The sequence below is a fragment of the Nicotiana tomentosiformis genome, chromosome 11 (genome assembly GCF_000390325.3).
Source record: "Nicotiana tomentosiformis chromosome 11, ASM39032v3, whole genome shotgun sequence".
Lineage (NCBI taxonomy): Eukaryota > Viridiplantae > Streptophyta > Magnoliopsida > Solanales > Solanaceae > Nicotiana > Nicotiana tomentosiformis.
In genome coordinates this window covers 121,248,766-121,274,708 of record NC_090822.1, presented here as the reverse complement: position 1 = coordinate 121,274,708, position 25,943 = coordinate 121,248,766, and the positions used below count along the sequence as shown (strand labels likewise).

The window sequence follows — 25,943 nt, the reverse complement described above, 5'->3', positions numbered from 1 at the left end:
TCTTTATAATATAGTCTTGAAAGCTTGTTCTTGTTCATGATATTGTGCTTCCTCACACACCTGTATGACCTTTTGATTCTTAATACTATACTAACCCCCTTTTTACTTTGTGTTTTAATATTTTTAATCTCTACACTCTTTTTATGGAATAAATTTATGTACCCTAAGACTTTTTTTAACTTGAAAAATAATTTTACTCATATGATGAATTTAAAAAATAATTGCATTGGATTCTCTTGCTAAATAATTAATTGAAAGAATTAATAATTTGGTCTTAACATAAAAAATAATTTATTTATATTGATTCAGATTCTTAATATTAGTGCATCTCTTGTTTTAAATATTTAATTGTAATTATAATTTTATCCACCCTAAATTTTATTTTTAAAGAGTAAAAAGTTCGATTTGACATTCCAATTTTAGAACTTTATGTTTGCATAATCATTAGTGGTATTGACTCTTACCAACCATTTTTCTTTCTCTCTTTCTCACACATTTATATTCTTAAACATTTATTTTAGTTATTTTAAAATAATTGGGTTTTTATTATTACATAAAAATTGATAAGAATTCTTTTTATTTGAGTAGGAAAGTAGTTCAAAAATAATATAAAAATATATTACCGTGGAGATATTTTTGTTCCCAATTTCAATGTTTTATGCAGTCCATTTAGCATTACTTTTATTTTTTCTTGGTATTGGACATTATGGAGTAGTAATGTTTACCAATACAGAGGATTCTTGTTTATGAAATTGATTTTATTAAACCTTCATACATATTTTTAATAAGAATTTAATAGGCAAAATTTTATTAATTTTAAAATCTTAAATATTAAAAATATTTAACATAGAAGGTATTGCCGCGCCCCATTTTCTCGCGAAAGCGGGTTTCGATATGTGACAACTCTTTTAAATGAGTATTAAAAGAGAAGAGCCACCACCTAACGATTTTTAAGGTACGCTAGGACACCTATTTGCGAATAACTCTATTTGACTAGTCAACGTCACCAAAGATCGGGTAAGGGCTCAAATTACCTCAAAGAGAAGGTGTTACGCACTCTTCGAGGTCCACAACTGTGGGTCCCGGCCGAATTTTATGTTATGTGGGATTATTGGGTTAAACTAAGTTGTAGGTTGGTGAGTTGTGAATTAATCCTAAGTGGTCAAAGCAATTAATTAAAACTAGTGTGATGACCCAAAAATATTATCTTTAAATTTAATAATTAATTATGTGATCTAAGAACTATTTACCATTACTCGACTTGCGTGTGCAGTTCGTAAAAATTTTTCGAAAAGTTTTCAGGTGAAAAATGGATTAAAATGTGAATTAGATGTTTAAAACACAACTGAGTTGACTTTGGTCAACATTTTGAGCAAACGAACTCGGATCAGTATTTTGACAGTTCCGGTAGGTCCATATCGTGAATTGGGACTTGGGCGTATGCCCGGAACCAAATTCCGAGGTCCCTAGCCCGAGATATGGAATTTTGATGAAATATTTTAAAGTTTGAGTTCAAATAGTGACCGGATGTCGAATTATGTGCAAATGACCCCGGAATAGAATTTTGATGATTCCGACAGCTCCGTATGGTGATTTTGGACTTAGGAGCGTGATCGAAATTTTATTTGGAAGTCCGTAGTAAAATTAGGCTTGAAATGGCTAAAATAGGAATTTAAAGTTTGAAAGTTTGACCGGGGAGTTGACTTTTTGATATCGGGGTCGGAATCCAGTTTTTAAAATTTTCACTGCTCCATTATGTCATTTATCACTTGGGTGAAAAATTTGAGTTCAATCGGACTTGATTTGATAGGTTTCGACATCGAATGTAGAAGTTGGAAATTTTAAATTTTATTAAGCTTGAATTGGAGCATGATTCATGATTTTAGCGTTGTTTGATGTGATTTGAGGTTTCAAATAAGTTTGTATGATGTTTTAGTACTTGTTGGTATTTTGGGTTGAGGTCCCGAGGGCCGAGGGTGAGTTTTGGATGGTTAACGGATCAAAAGTAGAACTTAGCTGCTGCAATGTTTCTGCTGGAAATGCTGTCAAAATCGGGCTGCCAGTCAAAATCGAGCTGCCAGTCAAAAATCGAGCTGCCTGTCAAAAATCGAGCTGCCTGCCAAAATCGAGCTCCCTGACAAATCGAGCTCCCTGACAAAATCGAGCTCCCTGATAAAATCGAGGTCCCTGACAAAATCGAGGTCCCTGACAAATCGAGGTCCCTGACAAAATCGAGGTCCCTGACAAAATAGAGGTCCCTGACAAAATCGAGGTCCCGGACAATCGAGGTCCCAAGATCGAACTGGACAGATCGAGCTCCCAAGATCGAACTGGACAGATCTGTAAGTTATAAAAATAGTGGCATTCAACATTTGCCATTTTTGACAAACTTGAGCTTGAACAGAGGCGACTTTTGACAGATTTTCAAGGAAAGACATTTGGGGTAAGTGATTCCAACTCGTATTTGGTCTATATACACAAATATATCATTGTTTTCACCATTTAATTAGTGTTTTGAGATTGAAATTTGGAAAATTTTAGAAATCTCATAGAAATGAATTTTTGAGATTTCGGCGTCAATCCGGAGTCCGATTGGAGTGAAACTGGTATGGTTGGACTCTTAATTGAATGGGTTATCGGATTTTATAAGTTTCGCCGGATTCCGAGATGTGGGCCCCATAGGCAAATTTTGAGCTAATTTCGGATTTTATTGAAACAAAGTAGTATTTTCTTATGAAATTGATTCCTATAATTTTTGTTGACTGTATCGAATTACTTATGACTAGATATGAGTCGATCGGAGTCAAAAAATCGAGAAAACGCATAATACTTGGTTAAATTGGAGCAAGTCGAGGTAAGTGACTTGTCTAACCTTCTGTGGGGGAAATTTTTCTAAGATTGGTATTAATTGTAATGTGATGAAAGTCGTGTACACGAGGTGACGAGTGTGTACACGGACTAAATGTAAAGGATTATATGTTCAAATTATGAAGATCACTGTTATATATTAATTAAATTATTAAATCTTGTTATATTCTCCATTAATGATTTGATTTGCATACCTTAAATTTGCTTGTGGATTCTAGTGGAGTTTCTTTCACGGCATTCCAGTTTAGAGGAGCAGCCTACCTGTGGTGGCGGGCATATGAGTTGGATAGTCCGACTGAGGCAGCTTCACTTACTTGGACTCAATTTTCAGATATGTTCTTGAGGGAGTATGTTCCTCAGAGTCTTAGGGATGCTTGGCGCACAGAGTTTGAGCAGCTGCGCCAGGGTTCTATAACCGTTTCAGAATATGCGGTTTGATTCAATGATTTGGCTAGGCATGCACCAGCCTTAGTTGCTACTGTTCGAGAGTGGGTTCATAGATTTATTGAGGGTCTTCACCCTAGTATCAGATACAGTATGGCTCGAGAGCTAGAGATGGACATCACATACCAACAGGTGGTGTCAATTGCTAGAAGATTGGAAGGTATGCACACTCGGGAGAGGGAATAGAGGAAAGCTAAGAGACCCCGAGATTCTGGCATATATAATAATTCTCGTGCCCCAGTTGTAGCCTGACATGGTATAGTTTATGTGGGCCGTCCTATTCATTCAGCACTTCCAGCTTCCAGTGGTATTCCGACTACTCCCAGACCTCAAGTTCCATATTATGCACCACCAGTGTCTTCTGTACCTCCTGTACGGGGTGCTTTCAGCGGACAGTCTAGTCGATCAGGCCCGAGCCAGTCCCAGCAGCCACGTCCTCTGAGGGCTTATTTTGAGTGTGGTGACACTCGCCATATTGTGAGAGATTGCCCCAAATTTAGGAGGGGTGCACCTCCATAGATTTCTCAGGCCCCACCTATTCCACAGGGTCCTCTGGCTTCTCAGGCTATGATTTCTGCACCAGTTGCCACTCCACCTGCACAGCCAGCTAGAGGTGGAGGTCGGGCAGGTAGAGGTCGCCCTAGAGGGGGAGGCCAGGCCAGATATTATGCCCTTCCTGCTAGGACTAATGTTGTTGCATCCGATTCTGTTATCACAGGTATTATTCCGGTCTGTTATAGAGATGCGTCAGTCTTATTTGATCCAGGCTCCACTTATTCTTATGTGTCATCTTATTTTGCCCCGTATTTGGGGGTATCACGTGATTCTTTCAGTTCTTCTATTTATGTATCTACACCCGTGGGTGAATCTATTATTGTAGATCGTGTGTATCAGCCGTGTTTAATTATTATCATTGGTTTTGAGACCAGAGCTGATTTATTATTGCTCAGTATGGTGCATTTCGATATTATTTTGGGCATGGATTGGTTGTCACCCTATCACGCTATTCTTGATTGTTACGCCAAGATGGTAACGTTGGCTATGCCAGGTCTACCATGGCTAGAGTGGAGAAGTACCTCAGATCATGTTCCTAGCAGGGTTGTTTCATTTCTTAAAGCTCAACGAATGGTTGAGAAAGGGTGTGTTGCGTATCTGGCCTATGTGAGAGATGTTAGTATTGATACTCCTAATGTGGAGTTAGTTCCTGTATTAATGGATTTTCCTGATGTATTTCCAGCGGATCTTCCGTGTATGCCGCCCGATAGGGATGTTGACTTTGGCATTGATTTGTTACCGGGCACTCAGCCCATTTTTATTCCACTATATCGTATGGCCCCAACAGAGTTGAAAGAATTAAAATAACAGTTACAAGAGTTGCTTGATAAGGGTTTCATTCGGCCCAGTGTATCGCCTTGGGGTGCTCCTGTCTTATTTGTAAAGAAGAAGGATGGTTCTATGCAGATGTGTATTGATTATCGCCAGTTGAACAAGGTAACAGTGAAGAACAGGTATCCATTGCCATGTATTGATGACTTATTTGATCAGCTTCAGGATGCTAGGGTATTCTCTAAAATTGACTTGCGTTCAGGCTATCATCAGTTGAAGATTCGGGAGCCAGATATTCCGAAGACTGCTTTCAGGACTCGGTACGGTCATTACGAGTTTCTTGTGATGTCTTTTGGGCTGACCAATGCCCCAGCAACATTTATGCACTTAATGAATAGTGTATTTCAACCCTATCTCGATTCCTTCGTCATTGTGTTTATTGACGACATTCTGGTGTATTCCCGGAGTCGGGAAGATCATGAACAACACCTGAGGACTGCGCTTCAGATTTTGAGAGAAAAGAAGTTATATGCAAATATTTTAAAGTGTGAATTCTGGCTTGATTCAGTGGGATTTGTGGGTCTTATAGTTTCGTGTGAGGGGATCAAGGTAGATCTAAAGAAGATTAAAGCAGTGCAGAGTTGGTCCAGACCGTCCTCAGTTACGGAAATCCAGTGTTTCCTTGGTTTGGCTGGGTATTATCGCTGATTTGTAAAGGGTTTCTCTTCTATTGCTGCATCTATGACCAAATTGACCTAGAAGGGTGCTCCGTTCAGGTGGACCGAGGAATGTGAGGAGAGCTTCCAAAAGCTCAAGACAGCTTTGACTACAGCCCCAGTGTTGGTATTACCTACAGGTACAGGATCTTATATCGTGTATTGTGATGCGTCGCGTATTGGTCTCGGCGCAGTGTTGATGCAAGACGGTAGGGTGATTGCCTACGCGTCCAGACAGTTAAAAGTGCATGAGAAGAATTATCCTGTACATGACCTGGAGTTAGCAGCTATTGTTCATGCCTTAAAAATTTGGCGGCATTATTTGTACGGTGTCCATTGTGAGATCTATACCGATCACCGGGGTCTACAGCATCTGTTTAAACAGAAGGATCTTAACTTGAGGCAATGGAGGTGGTTGGAGTTGTTTAAGGATTATGATATCACCATTCTCTATCATACTGGGAAGGCCAATGTGGTGGCCGATGCCTTGAGTCGTAAGGCAGAGAGTTTGGGCAGCTTAGCATATTTATTGGTAGCAGAGAGACCTTTGGCCTTGGATGTTCAGGCCTTGTCCAACCAGTTTGTTAGATTGGATGTTTTCGAGCCGAGTCGAGTTTTAGCTTGCGTGGTTTCTCAGTCTTCTCTTTATGATCGTATTAGGGAACGCGAGTATGATGACCCTCATCTACTTGTCCTTAAGGATACAGTTCAACACGGTGATGCCAAGGAAGTCACTATTGGAGATGACGATGTATTACGGATGCAGGGCAGGCTATGTGTGCCTAATGTGGATGGCTTGCATGAGTTGATTCTCCAGGAGGCTTACAGTTCGTGGTACTCCATTCATCCGGGTGCTGCAAAGATGTATCAGGACCTGAGACAACACTATTGTTGGAGGCGGATGAAGAAAGACATAGTGGGGTATGTATCTCGGTGTCTAAATTGTCAACAGGTGAAATATGAGCATCAGCGACCGGGTGGATTACTTCAGAAGTTAGAGATTCCAGAATAGAAATGGGAGCGGATCACTATGGATTTCGTTGTTGGGCTCCCACAGACTCAGCAAAAGTTTAATGCAGTTTGGGTGATTGTGGATAGGCTGATCAAATCAGCTCATTTCATTCCTGTGATTACTACTTACTCTTCGGAGCAGCTGGATCAGGTATATATTCGCGAGATTGTCAGACTTCACGGTGTACCAGTATCTATCATCTCTGATCGGGGTACACAGTTTATCTCACGGTTTTGGAGGGCAGTACAGGGTACTCAGGTAGAGTTGAGTACAGCATTTCACCCTCAGATGGACGGGCAGTCCGAACGCACTATTCAGATACTGGAGGATATGCTTTGTGCGTGTGTAATAGATTTTGGGGGTGCTTGGGATCAGTTCTTACCACTTGCGGAGTTTGCTTACAACAACAGTTACCAGTCAAGCATTCAGATGGCTCCGTATAAGGCCTTGTATGGTAGGCGGTGCCGGTCTCCAGTGGGTTGGTTCGAACCAGGCGAGGCTAGACTTTTGAGTACAGGCTTAGTTCAGGATGCCCTGGAAAAGGTTAAGTTGATTCAGGATCGACTTCGTTCAGCCCAATCTAGACAGAAGAGTTATGCGGATCGGAAGATTCGTGATGTTGCATTCATGGTTGGTGAGCGGATATTGCTCCGGGTTTCGCCTATGAAGGGTGTGATGAGGTTCAGAAAGAAGGGCAAGTTGAGCCCTAGGTATATTGGGCCTTTTGAGATTCTTGAGAGAGTTGGAGAGGTGGCTTACAGACTTGCACTACCACCTAGTCTTTCTATGGTTCATCCGGTATTCCATGTTTCTATGCTTCGGAAATATCACGGCGATCTGTCTCATGTGTTAGACTTCAGTTCGGTTCAGTTGGACAAGGATCTATCTTATGTTGAGGAACCAGTGGCTATTTTAGATAGGCAGGTTTGAAAGCTGAGGTCAAAGAACATTGCTTCCGTAAAGGTTCAGTGGAGGGGTCATCCGATCGAGGAGGCGAGTTGGGAGGTCGAGAATGATTTACGCAGCTGTTATCCACACTTATTCACCAGCTCAGGTACTTTTTCTAACTCTGTTCGAGGATGAACGTTTGTTTTAGAGGTGGAGAATGTGATGACCCAAAAATGTCATCTTTAAATTTAATGATTAATTATGTGATCTAAGCACTATTTATCATTACTCGACTTGTGTGTGCAGTCCGTAAAAATGTTCCGAAAAGTTTTCAGGTGAAAAATGGATTAAAATGTGAATTAGATGTTTAAAACATAACTGAGTTGACTTTGGTCAATATTTTGAGCAAACGGACTCGGATCAATGTTTTGACAGTTTCGGTTGGTCCGTATCATTAATTAGGACTTGGGCATATATCCGGAACTAAATTCCGAGGTCCCTAACCCGAGATATGGAATTTTGATAAAATATTTTAAAGTTTGAGTTCAAATAGTGACCGGATGTCGAATTATGTGCAAATGACCCCGAAATAGAATTTTGATGATTTCGACAGCTCTGTATGGTGATTTTGGACTTAGGAGCGTGATCGAAATTTTATTTGAAAGTCCGTAGTGAAATTAGGCTTGAAATGGCTAAAATAGGAATTTAAAGTTTGAAAGTTTAACCGGGGAGTTGACTTTTTGATATCTGGGTCAGAATCCAGTTTTGAAATTTTCACTGCTCCGTTATGTCATTTATGACTTGGGTGCAAAATTTGAGGTCAATCGGACTTGATTTGATAGGTTTCGACATCGAATGTAGAAGTTGGAAACTTTAAGTTTCATTAAGCTTGAATTGGAGCATGATTCATTATTTTAACATTGTTTGATGTGATTTGAGGTTTCAAATAAGTTTGTATGATATTTTAGGACTTGTTGGTGTTTTGGGTTGAGGTCCCGAGGGCCTCAGGTGAGTTTCGGATAGTTAATGGATCAAAAGTGGGACTTAGCTGCTGCAAAAGCTGCTGCAATTTTTCTGCTGGAAATGCTGTCAAAATCGGGCTGCCTGTCAAAATCGAGCTGCCTGTCAAAAATCGAGCTGCCTGCCAAAATCGAGCTCCCTGACAAAATCGAGCTCCCTGACAAAATCGAGCTTACTGACAAATCGAGGTCCCTTACAATCGAGGTCCCTTACAATCGAGGTCCCTGACAAAATCGAGGTCCCTGGCAAATCGAGGTCCCTGACAAAATCGAGGTCCCTAATAAATTTGAGGTCCCTGACAAATCGAGGTCCCTGACAAAATCGAGGTCCCTGACAAAATCGAGGTCCCTGGCAAAATCGAGGTCCCAAGATCGAACTGGACAGATCTGTAAGTTATAAAAACAGTGGCATTCAACATTTGCCATTTTTGACAAACTTGAGCTTGAACAGAGGCGACTTTTGACAGATTTTCAAGGAAAGACATTTGGGGTAAGTGATTCCAACTCGGATTTGGTCTATATACACAAATATATCATTATTTGTACCATTTAATTAGTGTTTTGAGATTGAAATTTAAAAAATTTTAGAAATCTCATAGAAATGAATTTTTGAGATTTCGGCGTCGATCCGGAGTCCGATTGGAGTGAAACTGGTATGGTTGGACTCGTAATTGAATGGGTTATCGGATTTTATAAGTTTCGTCGGATTCCGAGATGTGGACCCCACAGGTAAATTTTGAGCTAATTTCGGATTTTATTGAAAAAAGTAGTATTTTCTTATGAAATTGATTCCTATAATTTTTGTTGACCGTATCGAATTACTTATGACTAGATATGAGTCGATCGGAGTCGAAAAATCGAGAAAAAAGCATAATACTTGGTTAAATTGGAGCAAGTCGAGGTAAGTGACTTATCTAACCTTGTGTGGGGGAAATTCTCCTAGGATTGGTATTAATTGTAATGTGATGAAAGTCGTGTACACGAGGTGACGAGTGTATACACGGACTAAATGTGAAGGATTATGTGTTCAAATTATGAAGATCACTGTTACATATTAATTAAATTATTAAATCTTGTTACATTCTCCATTAATGATTTGATTTGCATACCTTAAATGTGCTTGACATTTCCCTGCTAATTGTTTTATCTGTTTGATAGAAACTTGGTTTCTTTTATACTGTGCATTATTTGAAGGTTGAATTTCTTTAAATTAAGTATTATTAATATGAAATATTATTTTTCTGAATTATTTTATTCCTGATTATTTTCGCAAGATTTTTGGTACTCATTGTGATGGAGCCGTGAGCTCTTTATTGTGAAAAAATATTATTGTTGGATTATTTTGGCATGAGCCGTGAGTTATTTATTATTGAAAAATATTGTTGTTGATTTATTTTTGAAAAATTAAAATATTGGGCACTTGAGATGCAAATTGTGATATATTGTGATATTGATACGCATGCGGTGGTATAAGGTCTGGGGATTGAAACGCATGCGGTGAGATAAGGGTGGCTTGATATGCGTGACTAGTAGGGGTGACTACTAGAAATCATGCGGTGTGATAAGGGTGGCTAAAACGCGGGATGCTATTTCGGAAAAATATTTTTTTAAAATAAATTGTGAAGGCTCCCGCGGTGATATAAGGAAATGAGATATTGTGAATTTATTTATGATTTGGGACTACGAGGTGGTACCTCGGTAGTGCCCTTGTTGATATTGATTTATGGTCGTAGTTGCCTTCGATTAATTATTGTGATTTTCATAAAGCTGAAAGGAAATTCTGTTTTGATTCCACGAGATATTATTTGTAATTAATTGGTGTCATTAAATGTGACATACTATTTGATTCATTTCCATGTCATTATCTATTCTCCAGTAGGGCCTGACTTGACCTCGTCACTACTCTATTGAGGTTAGGATTGGCACTTACTGGGTACCGTTGTGGTGTACTCATACTACACTTCTGCACATCTTTTTATGTAGATCCAGGTACATCTTACCAGTTTAGACGTCAGTGAAGCTACCTGCGCACAGAGATTTCGAGGTATATCTGCCAGTGTCCGTAGACTCCGGAGTCCCCTTCTATCATTTTATGTTGCTTTCTTATTTTTCTTTAGACCTTGATACATAGAAATATTGAGAATAAATTTTAGAAGCTTGTGACTTATTTCTACCGGATTTTGGGAGTTGTAATTATTTGAATCGTAGTTTATTTATTTCAGATATTTATGATTATTCCGCATTGATAGGCTTACTTAGTCTTAGAGACTAGGTGCCATCACGACCTCCTACGGAGAGAATTTGAGATCGTGACAACTAGTAACGGAAAAATGTAAGAATTGTAAATCGTAAAAAAGCCTACTTAATTACATAAAAAGGGGACCTAAATTTTTAAGCTTGATGGATCAACTCCCGTGCAAAATCTGCTAATACTTTTATAGCCAAGAGTACAATGACTATTCGGGCAATTTATATATCATGTCCGCTACTCTCATTACTAACTTTAAGTTATTACTTAAAGCGCACTAATTAATTCTAAATCGTGCATTAGTAATCCTACTCGTCTCATTCTTATAGTTCAGGAGGCTTTGGACACTATTCTAAAGGGATGGTTCTAGACTTAAAGAAAATCTCAAGTTTCTATTTCTATCCTTATTAGCGTCACATAAAATAAGCACATTGAGACTTAAACAAGTAACACATAAGACAAGTAAGGGCTCATGTTGGCCTTCAAATTAATTAAATAAATGAAATGGACTCTTAAGAAATGCGATTCCTTATTTAATGTTCAAAGACGCATAACGGTCAACTTAAACATAGCATATGGGTATGTTCACGAGTAGTAAAAGGAGATAAATCAAAGCTTATTCCAAGAAATAGTCCAGACCATTTATATTGGAGGTACTGATCATTGAGATGAAACTAGAGTATCGTGCGTAGACACTAAAAGGGAAAAGAACAGTTGCCAAAATCCCAAAGATGTATTCAAGGTGGGTAAAAACAATTACCTCTTTTCAAAAAATAAGCAAATGATAATGATAATACTATTAGTGATAATAAAGTTTACCAACATAAATAGGTTCAGCTCGTCTTCTACAAGTAGAAAAGTTTAAGCCCTCGAGAAGCTTATTGGAAAGCTAGTAAAGTAAAATAATTTCTTTTACTAAAAATCGAGTACCAAATTGTAAAAAAAAAAAAGACTTAGTTATTTCAAAGGGCACACTCAAAAACCCTATCACGTAAGTGGTGATATCTTCGTCAGAAGAAGGGATTATTATTTCTTTTTTCTCCCAATTGCAATCTTTCTTTAGCTGTTTGAGGTGCTTCTCGGTTATTGAACACATGTACGTCTATACTAGCTAACATCGCCCGGGGACCGATGAGCCTTTATCGACCTTAAAATCAGAGGTAAGAACACACGCCTCGGGAACACACTCCTAAGGTCGTGGCTCTACTGGTGTTTCGTCGGCGGTAGACTGTGAAGATGAAACTTTTTCTTTCTGAGGAGTGGTTTGTAATGTTTTCGCCATTTTCGAATTTAAAGGTCGAGAATAGAAGAAAGAGACAAAGATTTGGCAAATTTGAAGAAGGGCTTTTGCAAAGAGGAATCACAGATTTTCGAATAAACTTAGAGGGTATGAAAACAAACTTGGGAAGTATGGAAGATTGGAGTTGTAAAAGTGGTAAATGGTAAAAGAAAGGGCTATTTATATATTAAAGCAATGGTGGTTCAATATTAGCGGTGGCTGACAATCGTCTGGCATGCATTAAATGCCTTAAAAAACTAAATCGTCCGAAAAGCGATCATGTGCGTCACGATTGAGCTCAATGTGAACATTAGCTTATAATCCAATCGAGCCATTGAAAAATCATATCGTTTCTCACCACATCCTTCCCGAGAAATGAGGGGACTATCTGTATATGGTCAAAATAGATTTCGGCTTTCGTACCATTGATCGAGATCGAAACATAATGGATCGAAGAAAGACTTCGTAATATCGGGTTGGGTTCCGAAGATGGTACTAATGAGCGTCAGATTTCGGGTATAGGTCAAACACTGAGTTCGAAGTCATTATCGAGCTCGGGTCCGAATTGAACTATGATGAGATGATTTCGATCTTAAGGGGCAGTGGCCAACCGCGATCAAGTCCGAATCATCACCCGATCCCGAATCCATATCGAGCTCTAGGAGCAATACCGACTAGCACCGAGGCCGATCGAACTCGAGCTCACAGACAAGAGTCGTTGCAAACACGCTAAGGGAGAGAATCTCGGCGGAAATTAGGAAAAAGTTGATCTAAAGAAGTATTCTCCACTATAAAGGGGATGACTACATTTCTGTAGAAGGTAGTTTTTTCATGCTTACATGGTAATTCAAGCACTATATTCTCAGATATTCAAGGACTATTCTTTTAGGTTTCATTAATTGAAACATCTTGCTTAGTCCTAAAAATCGTTTTCTTTCCAACCTTGTTTATTTTGCATTCTTTGCAATCCATATTTGATATTTCTATTTATCCCTACGATTTGTATTAAGTGATACTACATATCCTTAGAACTGCGTACAAATTCAACTCTATCCATTTTTTTGGGTAAACAGTTTGCTCCCACCGTGGGGCTAAGGATAACAGTGGTTATTTGATATGAATCCGAAAAAAGACATTGTTTAAGACACTGTTTTACGCTTGTTTCCGAAAGTATCTTGAATTTTGGATTAGCGACGATTAACCATCAATCAAATAGCCTTACCTAGCGACAACGAAGCTGGCCTTAAAGATGAGAACAACAACCTGACACCTGGTACCGAAAGACCATTTGTCAACGCCGTTGGAGCTCGAATAGAAGTGCTGATAGACGTCAATTCGCATGTGCCCATTGAGGCGAACATACATTCTGAACCTGAAAATAGCATTCATGGCGGCACTCGATCTGCACCTCGAGACACCCATAACATTGAGGAAAACGTAATCAGCTTGCGTATGATTTTCGAAATGTTGCAAGATCAACAGGTAGCAATAGCCCAGTTACAGAGTCTAACACAGGTACTGAGCAGACCGGAGCCGACTCCATCCAGAGAGATCACCCGCGGAACAGAGCCAGTTGTAGCAAGGTCAAACGAGCAAGAATCAGGGACTAATCCCGAAGTTATTAAGATGTTTGAAGAACTGACAAAACGAATCAAAGAGAACAGCAAAAAGGTGGAAGCGTAAACCTCCAGGGTTGATTAAATCCCAAAGTTTCCCTCGATATCGAATGGCTTAGATTCCAAAAACTTTATAGAGAAGCCTTTCCCCCCGAGTGCGGCTCATAAACCAATCCCTAAGAAGTTTCGCATGCCCGAAATTCCTAAGTATAATGGGATGAATGACCCCAACGAACATGTCACCTCTTACACATGTGCCATTAAAGGAAACAATCTAGAAGATAATGAGATCGAATCTGTATTATTGAAAACATTCGGCGAAACCCTGTCGAAGGGGGCTATATTATGGTATCATAATTTAACATCTAACTCAATTGATTCTTTTGCTATTCTAGGAGAGTTTTTCGTAAAAGTACATGCTGGGGCCATAAAAGTCCAGACGCGGAAGTCGGACCTATTCAAGGTAAGGCAAAAGGATAACGAGATGCTAAGAGAATTTGTATCTCATTTCCAAATGGAAGAATGAATCTACAACCAGTCACAGACGATTGGGTCGTTCAAGCTTTCACTCAAGGTCTGAACGAATGGAGCTCGATGGTTTCACGACGGCTGAAACATAACCTGATCGAATACCCTGCTATTACTTGGGCCGATGTGCACAATTGGTATCAATCTAAAATAAGGGTCGAAGACGATCAGTTGGGTTCTGGGTCCGGTTTTAAAGGGGATGCCGATCGAGAATCAAGATCAAGCAAGGATCGATACCAACCATACAACGGAGATCGTCGGGGTAACGAACTTCCATGTAACCTCGTACGAAGCAAAAAGAGAAATACTTGAACCCAAGGATCTCGGGGAATGATGAATAGAAATGGGTTCGATAGTCATATTAGACCTAAGGAAGCACCACAACTATCAGAGTATAACTTTAGCATCGATGCATACGCCATCGTAATGACTATCGGACGCATCAAGGACACTAAATGGCCTCGACCCATTCAGACCAATCCTGCTCAGAGGAACCCCAATCAAATGTGTGAATATAATGGCACCCATGGGCACAGAACGGAAGATTGCAGGCAACTAAGAGAGGAAGTAGCCCGATTATTCAATAAAGGGCACCTTCAAGAATTTTATGCGACAGAGCCAAAAACCATTTTAAAAACAGGTATTTCGGTAAGCAAAACCAACAGGAAGAACCACAGCATGTCATCCACATAATCATCGGTAGCATCGATACTCCTCAAGGGTCGGTACTTAAACACACTAAGACATTGGTTACGAGAGAAAAGCGATTTCAAACTTGGGATTACGCACCCATAGGAACCTTGTCCTTTAATGATGAAGATGCAGAAGGGGTCGTGCAACCTCACAATGATGCAATAGTAATATCCGTACTTATGAATAAAACTAAAGTTAAGCATGTGTTAATTGATCCAGGTAGCTCGGCTAACAACATTAGATTGAAGGTCGTACAATAGCTCGGTCTACAAGGTCAGATCGTACCCGCGACCCTGGTTCTTAATGGATTCAATATTGCATGTGAAACCACCAAAGGCGAAGTAATTCTACCGATAAACATTGTCGGGACCATCCAGGAAATGAAGTTCCACATAATGAAGGCAACATAAGGTACAACGCCCTTTTTGGAAGGCCATGGATCCACAACATGAGGGTTGTACCTTCGACCCTACACCAAGTTCTAAAATTCCCAACATTGGAGGGAATCAAAACGGTATACGGTCGAAGTAACAATTCCTATATCCTCGCCTTCATCGATAAATGGTTCAGGCTCAAAGGGGGAACAAGATGCCAAATAGTAGTCACAGACATCGGCTTTAACCCAACCATAAAATCAGAATATCGATGAGGATGATGATCAAAGTAACCCTCGATCCTTCGTGGTTCCTGATGATTTCGACGCTACCCAATCAACGATTGAGGAATTAGAGCAAGTCATACTAATCGAGCGATGGCCCGAGCGAAAGGTATCCTCGGGGACGGGATTAACCCACAAACTCAGGAAAAAGCTTATTCAATTTCTTATCAATAGCATAGATTATTTTGCCTGGTCCCATTTATATATAACAGGGATCCCACCAGATATAACGATGCATCGGGTAAGCTTGGATCCTAAGTTCAGACCGGTGAAGAAAAAGAGAAGACCCCAGTCCAAGGTAAAATACGCGTTCATAAAAGACGAGGTAACCAAACTTCTCAAAATAGGGTCCATTCGAGAGGTGAAATATCCTGAATGGTTAGCCAATATAGTTCTAGTGCCTACAAAAGGGTACAAACTCAGAATGTGTCTAGATTATAAGAATTTGAACAAAGCATGCCCCAAAGATTCTTTTCCGCTGCCCAACATCGATCACATGATCGATGCCACGGCCGGCCACGACATCCTTACCTTGTTTTATGCCTATTCCGGGTATAGTCAAATCCAAATGAACCCGGAAGACCAGGACCACTTTTCACCAAATATGGGACCAATTATTATAATATGATGCCCTTCGGGCAAAAATATACAGGAGCTACGTACCAACACCTAGTAAATAGAATGTTCGAGGAACAAATAGGTAAATCGATGGAAGTCTATATTGATGACATGCTAGTTAAATCCCTGCACATAGAGGACCATCTGACCCATTTGTAGGAAACATTCGAGATCTTAAGGAAATACAACATGAAGCTCAACCCCGAGAAACAGGCAAGTTCCTCGGCTTCATGGTGTCAAATCGGGGGATCAAGATTAACCCCAATAAAATCAAGGCCATTGAAGATATTTCCACCGTGGACAGCGTAAAAGCCGTACAGAGGCTAACAGGATGGATTACAGCCTTAGGCCGATTCATTACAAGGTCGTCAGATCGAAGTCACAAATATTTCTCTCTACTAAAAAAGAAGAACGAATTCTCTTGGACCCCGGAATGCCAATAGGCATTAGAGGAATTAAAACGATATCTATCTATCCCTCTTCTGCTTCACACTCCAAAAACAGACGAAAAACTTTGCTTGTACTTGGCAGTATCAGAAATTACGGTAAGCGGTGTCCTAGTTCGAGAAGATCAAGGTACACAATTTCCCGTCTATTATGTAAGCCGAACCTTAGGAGAAGCAGAAACTAGATATCCACACTTAGAAAAGTTGGCACTTGCACCGATAAGCGCCTCTGAAAGTTAAAACCGTACTTTCAATGTCACCCCATATGCATATTGATCACTTACCCGCTCCGTAATATTTTGCACAAGCCCGAACTATCAGGTCGGCTGGCCAAATTGGTCGTCGAACTCAGTGGGTACGATATCGAATATCAACCCCGTACGACCATCAAGTCTCAAAATTTAGGGGACTTCGTGGCCTATTTCACGCCGACCCTCGTACCCAAAGTCGAAAAAGAACTCTTATTGAAATCGGGTACGTTATTGGAGGAATGGACCCTTTTTACGGACGGGGATTCAAATGTGAAGGGGTCCGGGCTAGGCATTATTTTAAAGCCACCCACGGGTAACACTATTAGGTAATCTATCAAAACTACTAAGTTGACTAACAGTGAGGCCGAATATGAGACCATGATTGCAGGTCTCAAGCTAGATAAAAGCTTGGGAACAGAAGTCATTGAAGCCAAGTGTGACTCTTTACTGGTGGTAAACCAAGTAAATAAAACCTTCAAAGTTCGAGAAAATAGAATGCAGAGGTATTTGGATAAACTGCATGTCACTTTGCACCATTTCAAAGAATGGACTCTACAGCATGTTCCACGAGAGCAAAACAGTGAGGCTGATGCACTTGTAAATTTGGGATCATTGGTCGAGGAGAGCGAGATAAGCTCGGGGACTGTATTTCAATTCTCGAGATCCGTTATCGAAGAAGGACATGCCGAGACAAATTCTACAAGCTTAACTTGGGATTGGAGGAACAGGTACATTGAATATTTAAAGAATGGAAAGCTCCCATCAGACCCTAAAAATTTGAGGGCCCTACGAACCAAAGCTGCTCGATTCACATTAACTGCAGACGGAACACTTTATCGAAGGATATTTTATGGACCATTGGCAGTATGTTTAGGTCCAGGAGACACCGACTACGTCCTACGTGAGGCGCACGAGGGAACTTGTGCAAATCACTCCGGAGCCGATTCATTAGTTCAAAATATAATCAGGGCAGGTTATTATTGGATCGATATGGATGAAGATGCAAAGGAGTTTGTTCGAAAATGTGACAAATGTCAAAGGTTTGCACCAATGATCCATCAGCCCGGAGAACAACTTCACTCAGTCCTATCCCCATGGACATTCATGAAATGGGGAATGGATATCGTCGACCCTCTACCATCGGCCCAAGGTAAAGCTATTTCTCAGATGAAAAACGAGAAGCTGCTCTCGTCCAATTGGCCGCCTAAAAGCAGCAAATCGAAAGATATTATAATCGAAGAACCAAGCTTCGCCATTTTAAACTCGGGGACTTAGTGTTAAGGAAAGTCACCCTCAGTACCCGAAATCCAAATGAAGGAAAACTACGACTAGACTGGGAAGAACCGTATCAGGTTCTCGAAAATGTCGAAAAAGGATTATACAAGCTCGGTATTATAAACGGCAAACAATTATCGAGCAATTGGAATGTGTCGCACCTAAAACAATACTACTGCTAAGGTACGACCCACCCAGATTCGTTTACATTTCAAAACTAACCCCTGCAGGAGTCCGATCAGGAGCTAGGATGAATCCTTCAATACGAAGCCCTGGGTCTGAAAGCACGCGTTGCACTCTTTTTCCCTTAGACCGGTTTTATCCCAAATGGGTTTTTCGTCAAGATTGTTAACGAGGAAACCATTGATCGTGCTAAACTTCTTAAAAATCTCACAGTATCCGAGGAAGTTACTTCATAACAACAGGGTTTCGATAGGAAATATTGTAAGAGCTTAATGGTCAAAACGAACCATGCTCATGTAGTTGGTCCGAGTCCTGACACAAAACATGGACACATGTACAATGACTTGCAAAGAAAAATTTCTTATTTTATCTTATATCCGAGATTTATTACGCAAAAGGATTGAGGTAAATCAACGAGTTCGAAACATTCACTCGACTATTATGCCTACAGGCTACATTACTTCGAGTTCGAGCAAGTACTCACTCGACTGTTATGCCTACATGCTACATTACTTCGAGTTCGAACCATTCACTTGACTACTAAGCCTACGGGCAACTTTCATTTATAGTTCGAGCAAGTAATCACTCGACCATTACGCCTACAGGCTACATTACTTCGAGTTCGAACCATTCACTCGACTACTAAGCCTACGGTCTACTCTTATTTCGATTTCGAGCAAGCACTCACTCGAATATTACACCTATGGGCTACATTACTTCGAGTTCAAACCATTCACTCGACTACTAAGCCTAGAGGCTACTCTCATTTCGAGTTCGAGCAAGCACTCACTCGACCATTATGCCTACGAGCTACATTACTTCGATTTCGAATCATACACTTGACTAATAAGCCTACGGTGTACTCTCATTTTGAGTTCGAGCAAGCACTCACTCAACCATTATGCCTACGGGATACATTACTTTGAGTTCGAATCATTCACTCGACTAATAAGCCTATGGGCTACTCTCATTTTGAGTTCGAGCAAGCACTTACTCGACCATTACGCCTACGGGCTACATTACTTCAAGTTAGAATCATTCACTCGACTAATAAGCCTACGGGCTACTCTTATTTCGAGTTACGGCAAGGACTCACTCGACCATTATGCCTACGGGCTACATTACTTTGAGTTCGAATCATTCACTTGACTACTAAGCCTACGGGCAACATTACTTCGAGTTCGAATTATTCACTCGACTACTAAGCCTACGGGCTACTTTTATTTCGCGTTGGAGCAAGCACTCACTCGACTATTACTCCTACGGGCTGTATTACTTCAAGTAATCACTCAACTCGCCTACTACGACTATGGGCTACCTTATTTCAAATTTGAGTAAGCGCTCACTCGGCTATAAATGCTATGAAGTCCAAATTCAATAAAGGCATGAATATAATCTTCACAAGGTAGGAAACAAAGTAGAAGCAAGTCAATAAAAGAAAAAGATATTTATATATCTATACAAGATTGTTTACATGATTGATTACGACATAGAAACTAAGGCCTAAGTTTCTTGGTTATCTCCAGGAGCGGTCTCTTCTCCATCGGCCTTCCCCCTATTCTCGGACCAGCTCTTACTCCCATCATCAATATCATTATCATCATCATCATTATCGGAAGCCAAGGCTTCAGCATCGGCCTCGAGTTCTTTAGCCCTTTTTATCTCTTCGGCGAGATCGAAACCTCGAGCATGGATCTCCTCGAGGGTCTCCCTCCGAGATCGGTACATAGCAAGTTCAGCGACCCAATGTTCTTGAGTATCGGCGGTCTCGGCTTCCTCTCTTGCTTGGACCTGGGCAGCTTCAGCATCGGCCTGATAGACGGCCATAAGTGCATCTGCATCGGCCTTTGCCTTTTCGACGTCAGATTCGGTCTTGGCAAGTTCAGTGGCCAACCGAGCATCGAGCTCCTCTATTCTTCTTTCTTGAACCAACCCTTTCTCCTTCATTCTTTGAAGTTGGTTTTCGGCCGATGATACTTGAGCTCGAGCAGCTTCTCTCTCTACAGCAAAGCGGTCTATACCCTCTTTCCACTTCAAAGACTCCGCTTTTATCACATCGACTACTTCACGGAATTTTTCAATCATCTCAATTCTTTGCTGCAGCTGTGAGACCGAAATATTAGCTATCATTCCGGTATCGAGCCCATAGGCTTTTAAAAGAATTATTACCTGCTCGGACGGATCGGTCTGATCTTGGCGAGCCTTGGCCAACTTAGCTCGGAGGTCTTTTAGTTCCTCTCCCCTTTTCCCTAAGAGGAGTTTAAGGGAGTTCCTCTCCTTCGTAACCCATTGAAGGTCGGCCTCATATCGATGCAACTTAGTTCAGGACCGAGAACATGTTTCTCGATGAACTGTCGCGGCCTGCAAAGAAAAACAAAGTTAGAAAAGAAAAGTAAACATAAAGGTAATACCGACAAAATAATTCAAGGCTTACTTGATTCAAAGAATGTTGTACCCCATGAAAAAGATCTAGTACATCATTGGTACCGACAACGTCCTCGACACTTGTAAACAGGTCACGAAAAGGATCCTCTCCATCATGTGGCATGTCTAGCTCAAGGGCCCCCAAAGCTTGGGCTTCTCGAATTGCCCATGCAGAAAAATCAGGGAAGGTGGGTGAGTCTTCGACTGATACTGCCCCAAGTGAAACACCTGGAGAATTCTCTTTGTTCGAAGAGATTCGAGGAGAGCCTCTTCAGACCTATCCTCCATATGTTGGCTTCGATGGGAAGCATCTTCGATCTCCGACAACTCCGGGACACTGCCCAAATATTGCTCTGATATATCCTTAGTTCGAGGAAGAGCCTTATGAACCATCATCGATCTAGCTGCCTGTGGGACATCGGTGGTTTCTTCGTTCGGGCCGCCAGCGCGGACCCATTGTTCTCTTCTTCTTCTTCTTCTTCATGCATTAAATGCAAAACTGATTCTACGGTCAAAGGAATGGTATTCTTGTTCGGCTTATGAGTCGTCCTCTTCTTCAGCTTTGGATCTTCGGGAACATAGGCTCTTTTTTTTTTGTCTTTCACCGGCTTTGGAACAGAAGCCTCTTCCTCTTCCTCGAAGGACGAGGGCCTCAAAACTGCATCTTTACCCACACCTACATACAGGAAAGTTTATTAGAGTATATGTAAAACGTCTCGTTCGAACTACCAAAAAGTACGGGGAAGGGGCTTACCATGATTTATGGCCTCCCATCGGCCTTTTGACAAATCACCCAATGAGCGCTCAGCGTATGTGGAGGTTGAAGATAGGTCTCGTACTAGTTTTCGAGATCGGGAACTGCTCCGGGCATCCAGGGAATCGCTGCATCACAAAAAGAGGAGTATCGGTGAGAAAAGAAATAAAAGGACAAAATAGAAGGAAGTAACAGCAGAATTACACTTACGTTTCATATTCCAATCCTCGGGAAAAGACATCTTTTCAGTCGGAATCAGGTCCAAAGTCCTTACTTGAACAAACATTTCCATCCAGCCTCGATCCCTATCCTCGTCAATGCTCGAGAACAGAGCCTTGGTAGCCCGACGCTGAAGTTTTATTAACCCTCCTCATAAAAGTCGAGGACGGTACAATCAGATGAGATACTCGAGGGTGAACGACATCCCATTGATTTTGTTCACAAAGTATCGAATCAAGTCGAGGGGGACTAACGTGAAAAGGTAAGTATACACACTCAAAAACCCTTTCACATAAGTGATGATATCTTCGTCAGAAGAAGGGATTATTATTTTTTTTTCTCCCAATTACAATATTTCTTTAGCTGTTTGAGGTGCTTCTCGGTTATTGAACACATGTACGTCTATACTGGCTAACATCGCCCGGGGACCGATGAGCCTTTATCAACCTTAAAATCAGAGGTAAGAACACATGCCCCGAGAATACACTCCTAAGGCTGTGGCTCTACTGATGTTTCGTCGGTGACAGACTGTGAAGATGAAACTTTTTCTTTCTGAGGAGTGATTTGTGATGTTTTCGCCATTTTTGAATTTAAAGGTCCAGAATAAGGTAAATTTGAAGAAGGGCTTTTGCAAAGAGGAATCATAGATTTTCGAATAAACTTAGAGGGTATGAAAACAAACTTGGGAAGTATGGAAGATTGGAGTTGTAAAAGTGATAAATGGTAAAAGGAAGAGCTATTTATATATTAAACCAATGATGGTTCAATATCAGCGGTGGCCGACAACCGTCTGACATGCATTAAATGCCTTGAAAAACTAAATCGACGGAAAAGCTATCACGTGCGTCATGATCGAGCTCAATGTGAACATCAGCTTATAATCCAATCGAGCCATTGAAAAATCATATTGTTTCTCACCACATCCTTCCCGAGAAACGAGGGGACTATCTGTATACGGTAAAAATAGATTTCGGCCTTCATACCATTGATCGAGGTCGAAACATAATGGATCGAAGAAAGACTTCGTAATATCGGGTTAGGTTCCGAAGATGGTACGAATGAGCGTCAGATTTCAGGTATAAGTCAAACACTGAGTTTGAAGTCATTATCGAGCTGGGTCCGAATCGAACTATGATGAGATGATTTCGATCTTAAGGGGCAGAGGCCAACCACGACCAAGTCCGAATCATCACCCGATCCCGAATCCATATCGAGCTCTAGGAGCAATACCGACCAGCACCGAGGCCGATCGAACTCGAGCTCACAGACAAGAGCCGTTGCAAACACACTAAGGGAGAGAATCTCGGCGAAAATTAGGGAAAAGTTGATTTATCATGGGTTCTCTACTATGTATTTTAATTATATCTAAGAAAGGATCCTCCACTATAAAGGGGATAGCCACATTTCTGTAGAAGGCATTTGTTTCATGCTTACATGGTAATTCAAGCACCATATTCTCAGATATTCAAGGATTATTCTTTTAGGTTTCATTAACTGAATCATCTTGCTTAGTCCTAAAAATTATTTTCTTTCCAACCTTGTTTATTTTGCATTATTTACAATTAATATTTGATATTTCTATTTATTCCTACGATTTGTATTAAGTGATACCACATATCTTTAGAACTGCGTACAAATTTAACTCTATCCGTTTTTTGGGTAAACAATATCCATAGTAGTCAGTTATTTGATAATTAAACATGCAATGACACATTATACATACAACTGAAAAGCTCTTATTAAAAACAGATAATCAACCTTCAATATTAATTCTGAAAGGGAGAATCTTTAGTTATTCATATTGTCCATAACTTAAACTAAGTAAAAGAAGGAAATAAGTAGCAATCCAAATCTTGTTGATTTTAATAGAAACTTGCCTTCCTCGCACATACAACATACACATCTCACAGACATTTCACATAACGGATTTAAGTCTCTTTTTTACGAAATAATTACCATGTTAATCATACAAGCAACGGTGTCTAATTATCAAATTCTGCATATCAACTAAAATTAAGAATGGTACCCGATACTCGAATATAACATATTAAGCAGATCTCTCTAGTTTTATCAAAACAATAGGTTTCACCCGTTTTAGCAATTCTCAGTCCTACGATCATGCTTTCTAGTATGGATAGGGATCACAGAACTCGAGCAAAACACACCAACAAGAAGAGGAAGAACTGACCTGCACGCTTCCTAGCAGAATGCTTTACACATTCAGGCAACTCAAACATGAATAAACTAAAGCGGCTACTTTACAAAGAACTACCATATAGAGGGAGAAAATAAAAGGATTGCATTGCTAGGAAGCTAACCAGTTCCTGAAGCGCCGAATTAATAAGAAAATCAGGAATCCAAATAAATAGCTCCCGCGAATAGAGTTTCAACAGCAAAATAAACCTAATAATTGTAGTGATGCATTTCGAACAACAACCACAAGAAAGAATCCGACTATCGAGAGGAATGAAAAGCAACAAAACTTTGCCCCGACTTACAGCCGGCAAAGCAAGAATAGAAAAGCAACTCGTGTAACGAATCTTAATAAGAAAGTTATAATGGTCGTAAATAAGTAAATCTCAGAAGTAATTTCTCCCCCCCCCCTCCCCAAGTGTATAGAACTAGTGGTATTTATAGTAGTAAATTAGACTTAAGTCCTGTCACTATAATGGAAAAGAATCATCCAAATAAATAAAGATTTAAAATATAAAAAAAAGAATTTTGTCAACAAGGAATTCGAGGATTGGGGCGAGATTTGAGTATTGAAATAGGGAAGAAGAGCTGCTGGTGATTATTTTAACAAAAAAGGACTAAAATACTTACCCATAATCAGTGGAATTTGAACTGAAAATCATGAGAGAAATATATGTAATTGAACTTCCAAAATTATAATCCAATCAGTAACAAATGAAACGCCTACCTCAAACCTGTCTACATTCAACTGATAAGTCCGAACCTGTGAATGGGAAGAAGAGTAGGTGAATCTTCAGGCGCGTCGGCAATTTTAACTAAAAATAAAGCTATTATATTGGCTCATAATTAAGGTAAAAAATCAATTGCTTTACGGATTCGATAAGGAAGATAAGTAAGGAAAATAAAGTAAGAAAGGACATAGAAAAAAAATTAAAATATAATAAATCATATGAGGAAGAAACGAGATGAATTTGCCGGTATGGTTTTGAACGAAGGGGAATTGGAAAGGGTTGACTTGAGTTGGTCATGGGTTCTGGGAGTAAGAATTTTGAGTGAAGGGTTTTGGGTATTAATGGGTTATTAGTAAAGGGATTAATGGGTTAGGGATAATCTGATGGGTTGTGAATTTTTGGGTTAGAGAAGGATGGACTTTTTCCTTCTTCTTTTATATAATTGGGCTTCTCTTCAAGATATATCTATTTGTTAAAATTCTAATAATATGTTAGCTAAAAAGAAGTAAATATTAATTATTGATCAAAGCAAGAAGACCATATGAATAAAAGCTATGTACTAAAATAAGTTGCTAAAGTATCGTGGCCTATAAGTAGGAAGATGCTCAAATAAATATTTGTAAAATAAAAGTAGATTTAATGCAATGGGAAACTAAATATATTATGATGAAAAGTATAACTTGCTTGATCAACTCTAAAAAACAATCTCGTAAATGCATGAGTGAGATGGCTTTTAATAATAATAATAATAATAATAATAATAATAATAATAATAATAATAATAATAATAATAATAATAATAATAATAATAAATGTAGTAGTGGTAGTAATAGTAATTAGAAGGTAATAATAAGAATAATAAGAAAATAGTAACAAGAGTAGTAATAGAGAAAATAATAAATGAATATGAAAAATTGACCTTATATTGTTATAAAATAAGTTAAAGTAGCACATTTGATATAATAATGATATAGAAGCTCAAATAAATAAATTAGAAGAAAGGAGGGACAAAATTAGATGTCAATAGGTGTTATAGTCCAAAAAAATAGGTTATTGCAATTTTTTCCTCTCTCTAATAGTTCTTCTGTTTTATATTTTAGAACTATTTTGGTATATTAATATTATATTTATACTTTTATAATAATAATAATATAGGCTCTTCATTTTCTAAATAAATTTGGACAATATAATACATTCTCAAATTAAATTAGTAATAGGACAATATAATATATTTTCAAATTAAATTAGTAATAGGAATTTTTAAGAAGTATATTCTAAAAGTAATAGCACTACATGGCTAAAAGTACGTCTATATTCCGAAAGTAACTTTACTAATAGGAAAGCTAACATGTTCTTAGAGGTATTACATTTACATGCTAACATGTAGTATTATATGTCTATTCTCGAAAGGAATTATACTAATAGGATTTCTAAAGGTAATCATGTACGATTTCTAATGTAATGTGTAGTATTGTGTCCTAAAACTAATAGGATTACAAGGCTTATGTCTCGATTTTCGATTATTTCTTTTTATTGTAAGTTATTATAGTTAAT

General features: G+C 39.5%; 1 protein-coding gene across 2 annotated transcripts; it reads right to left on the bottom strand.

The window, feature by feature from the left end:
* Positions 1–19,500: 19,500 nt before the first annotated feature.
* LOC117276076 (uncharacterized) lies at positions 19,501–24,388 on the bottom strand. 2 transcript variants are annotated; one of them, XM_070188366.1, is made up of 5 exons: positions 21,457–24,388; positions 21,247–21,374; positions 20,503–21,168; positions 20,238–20,429; positions 19,501–20,171 (listed from the first exon to the last, which is right to left on the bottom strand). In XM_070188366.1, the coding sequence occupies exon 5, from the start codon at positions 20,151–20,153 to the stop codon at positions 19,572–19,574; it is 582 nt and encodes a 193-aa protein (XP_070044467.1). In that variant the 5' UTR covers positions 20,154–20,171; positions 20,238–20,429; positions 20,503–21,168; positions 21,247–21,374; positions 21,457–24,388; the 3' UTR covers positions 19,501–19,571. The 2 variants fall into 2 exon arrangements, with proteins under 2 accessions (XP_070044467.1, XP_070044466.1); XM_070188365.1 differs by having other exon boundaries at positions 19,501–20,429.
* Between the last annotated feature and the right edge of the window lie 1,555 nt (positions 24,389–25,943).

Bases quoted from the DNA above. Each gene is read 5' to 3' on its own strand.
- LOC117276076 (XM_070188365.1), bottom strand. From the start codon at position 20,198: ATGATAGCTAATATTTCGGTCTCACAGCTGCAGCAAAGAATTGAGATG.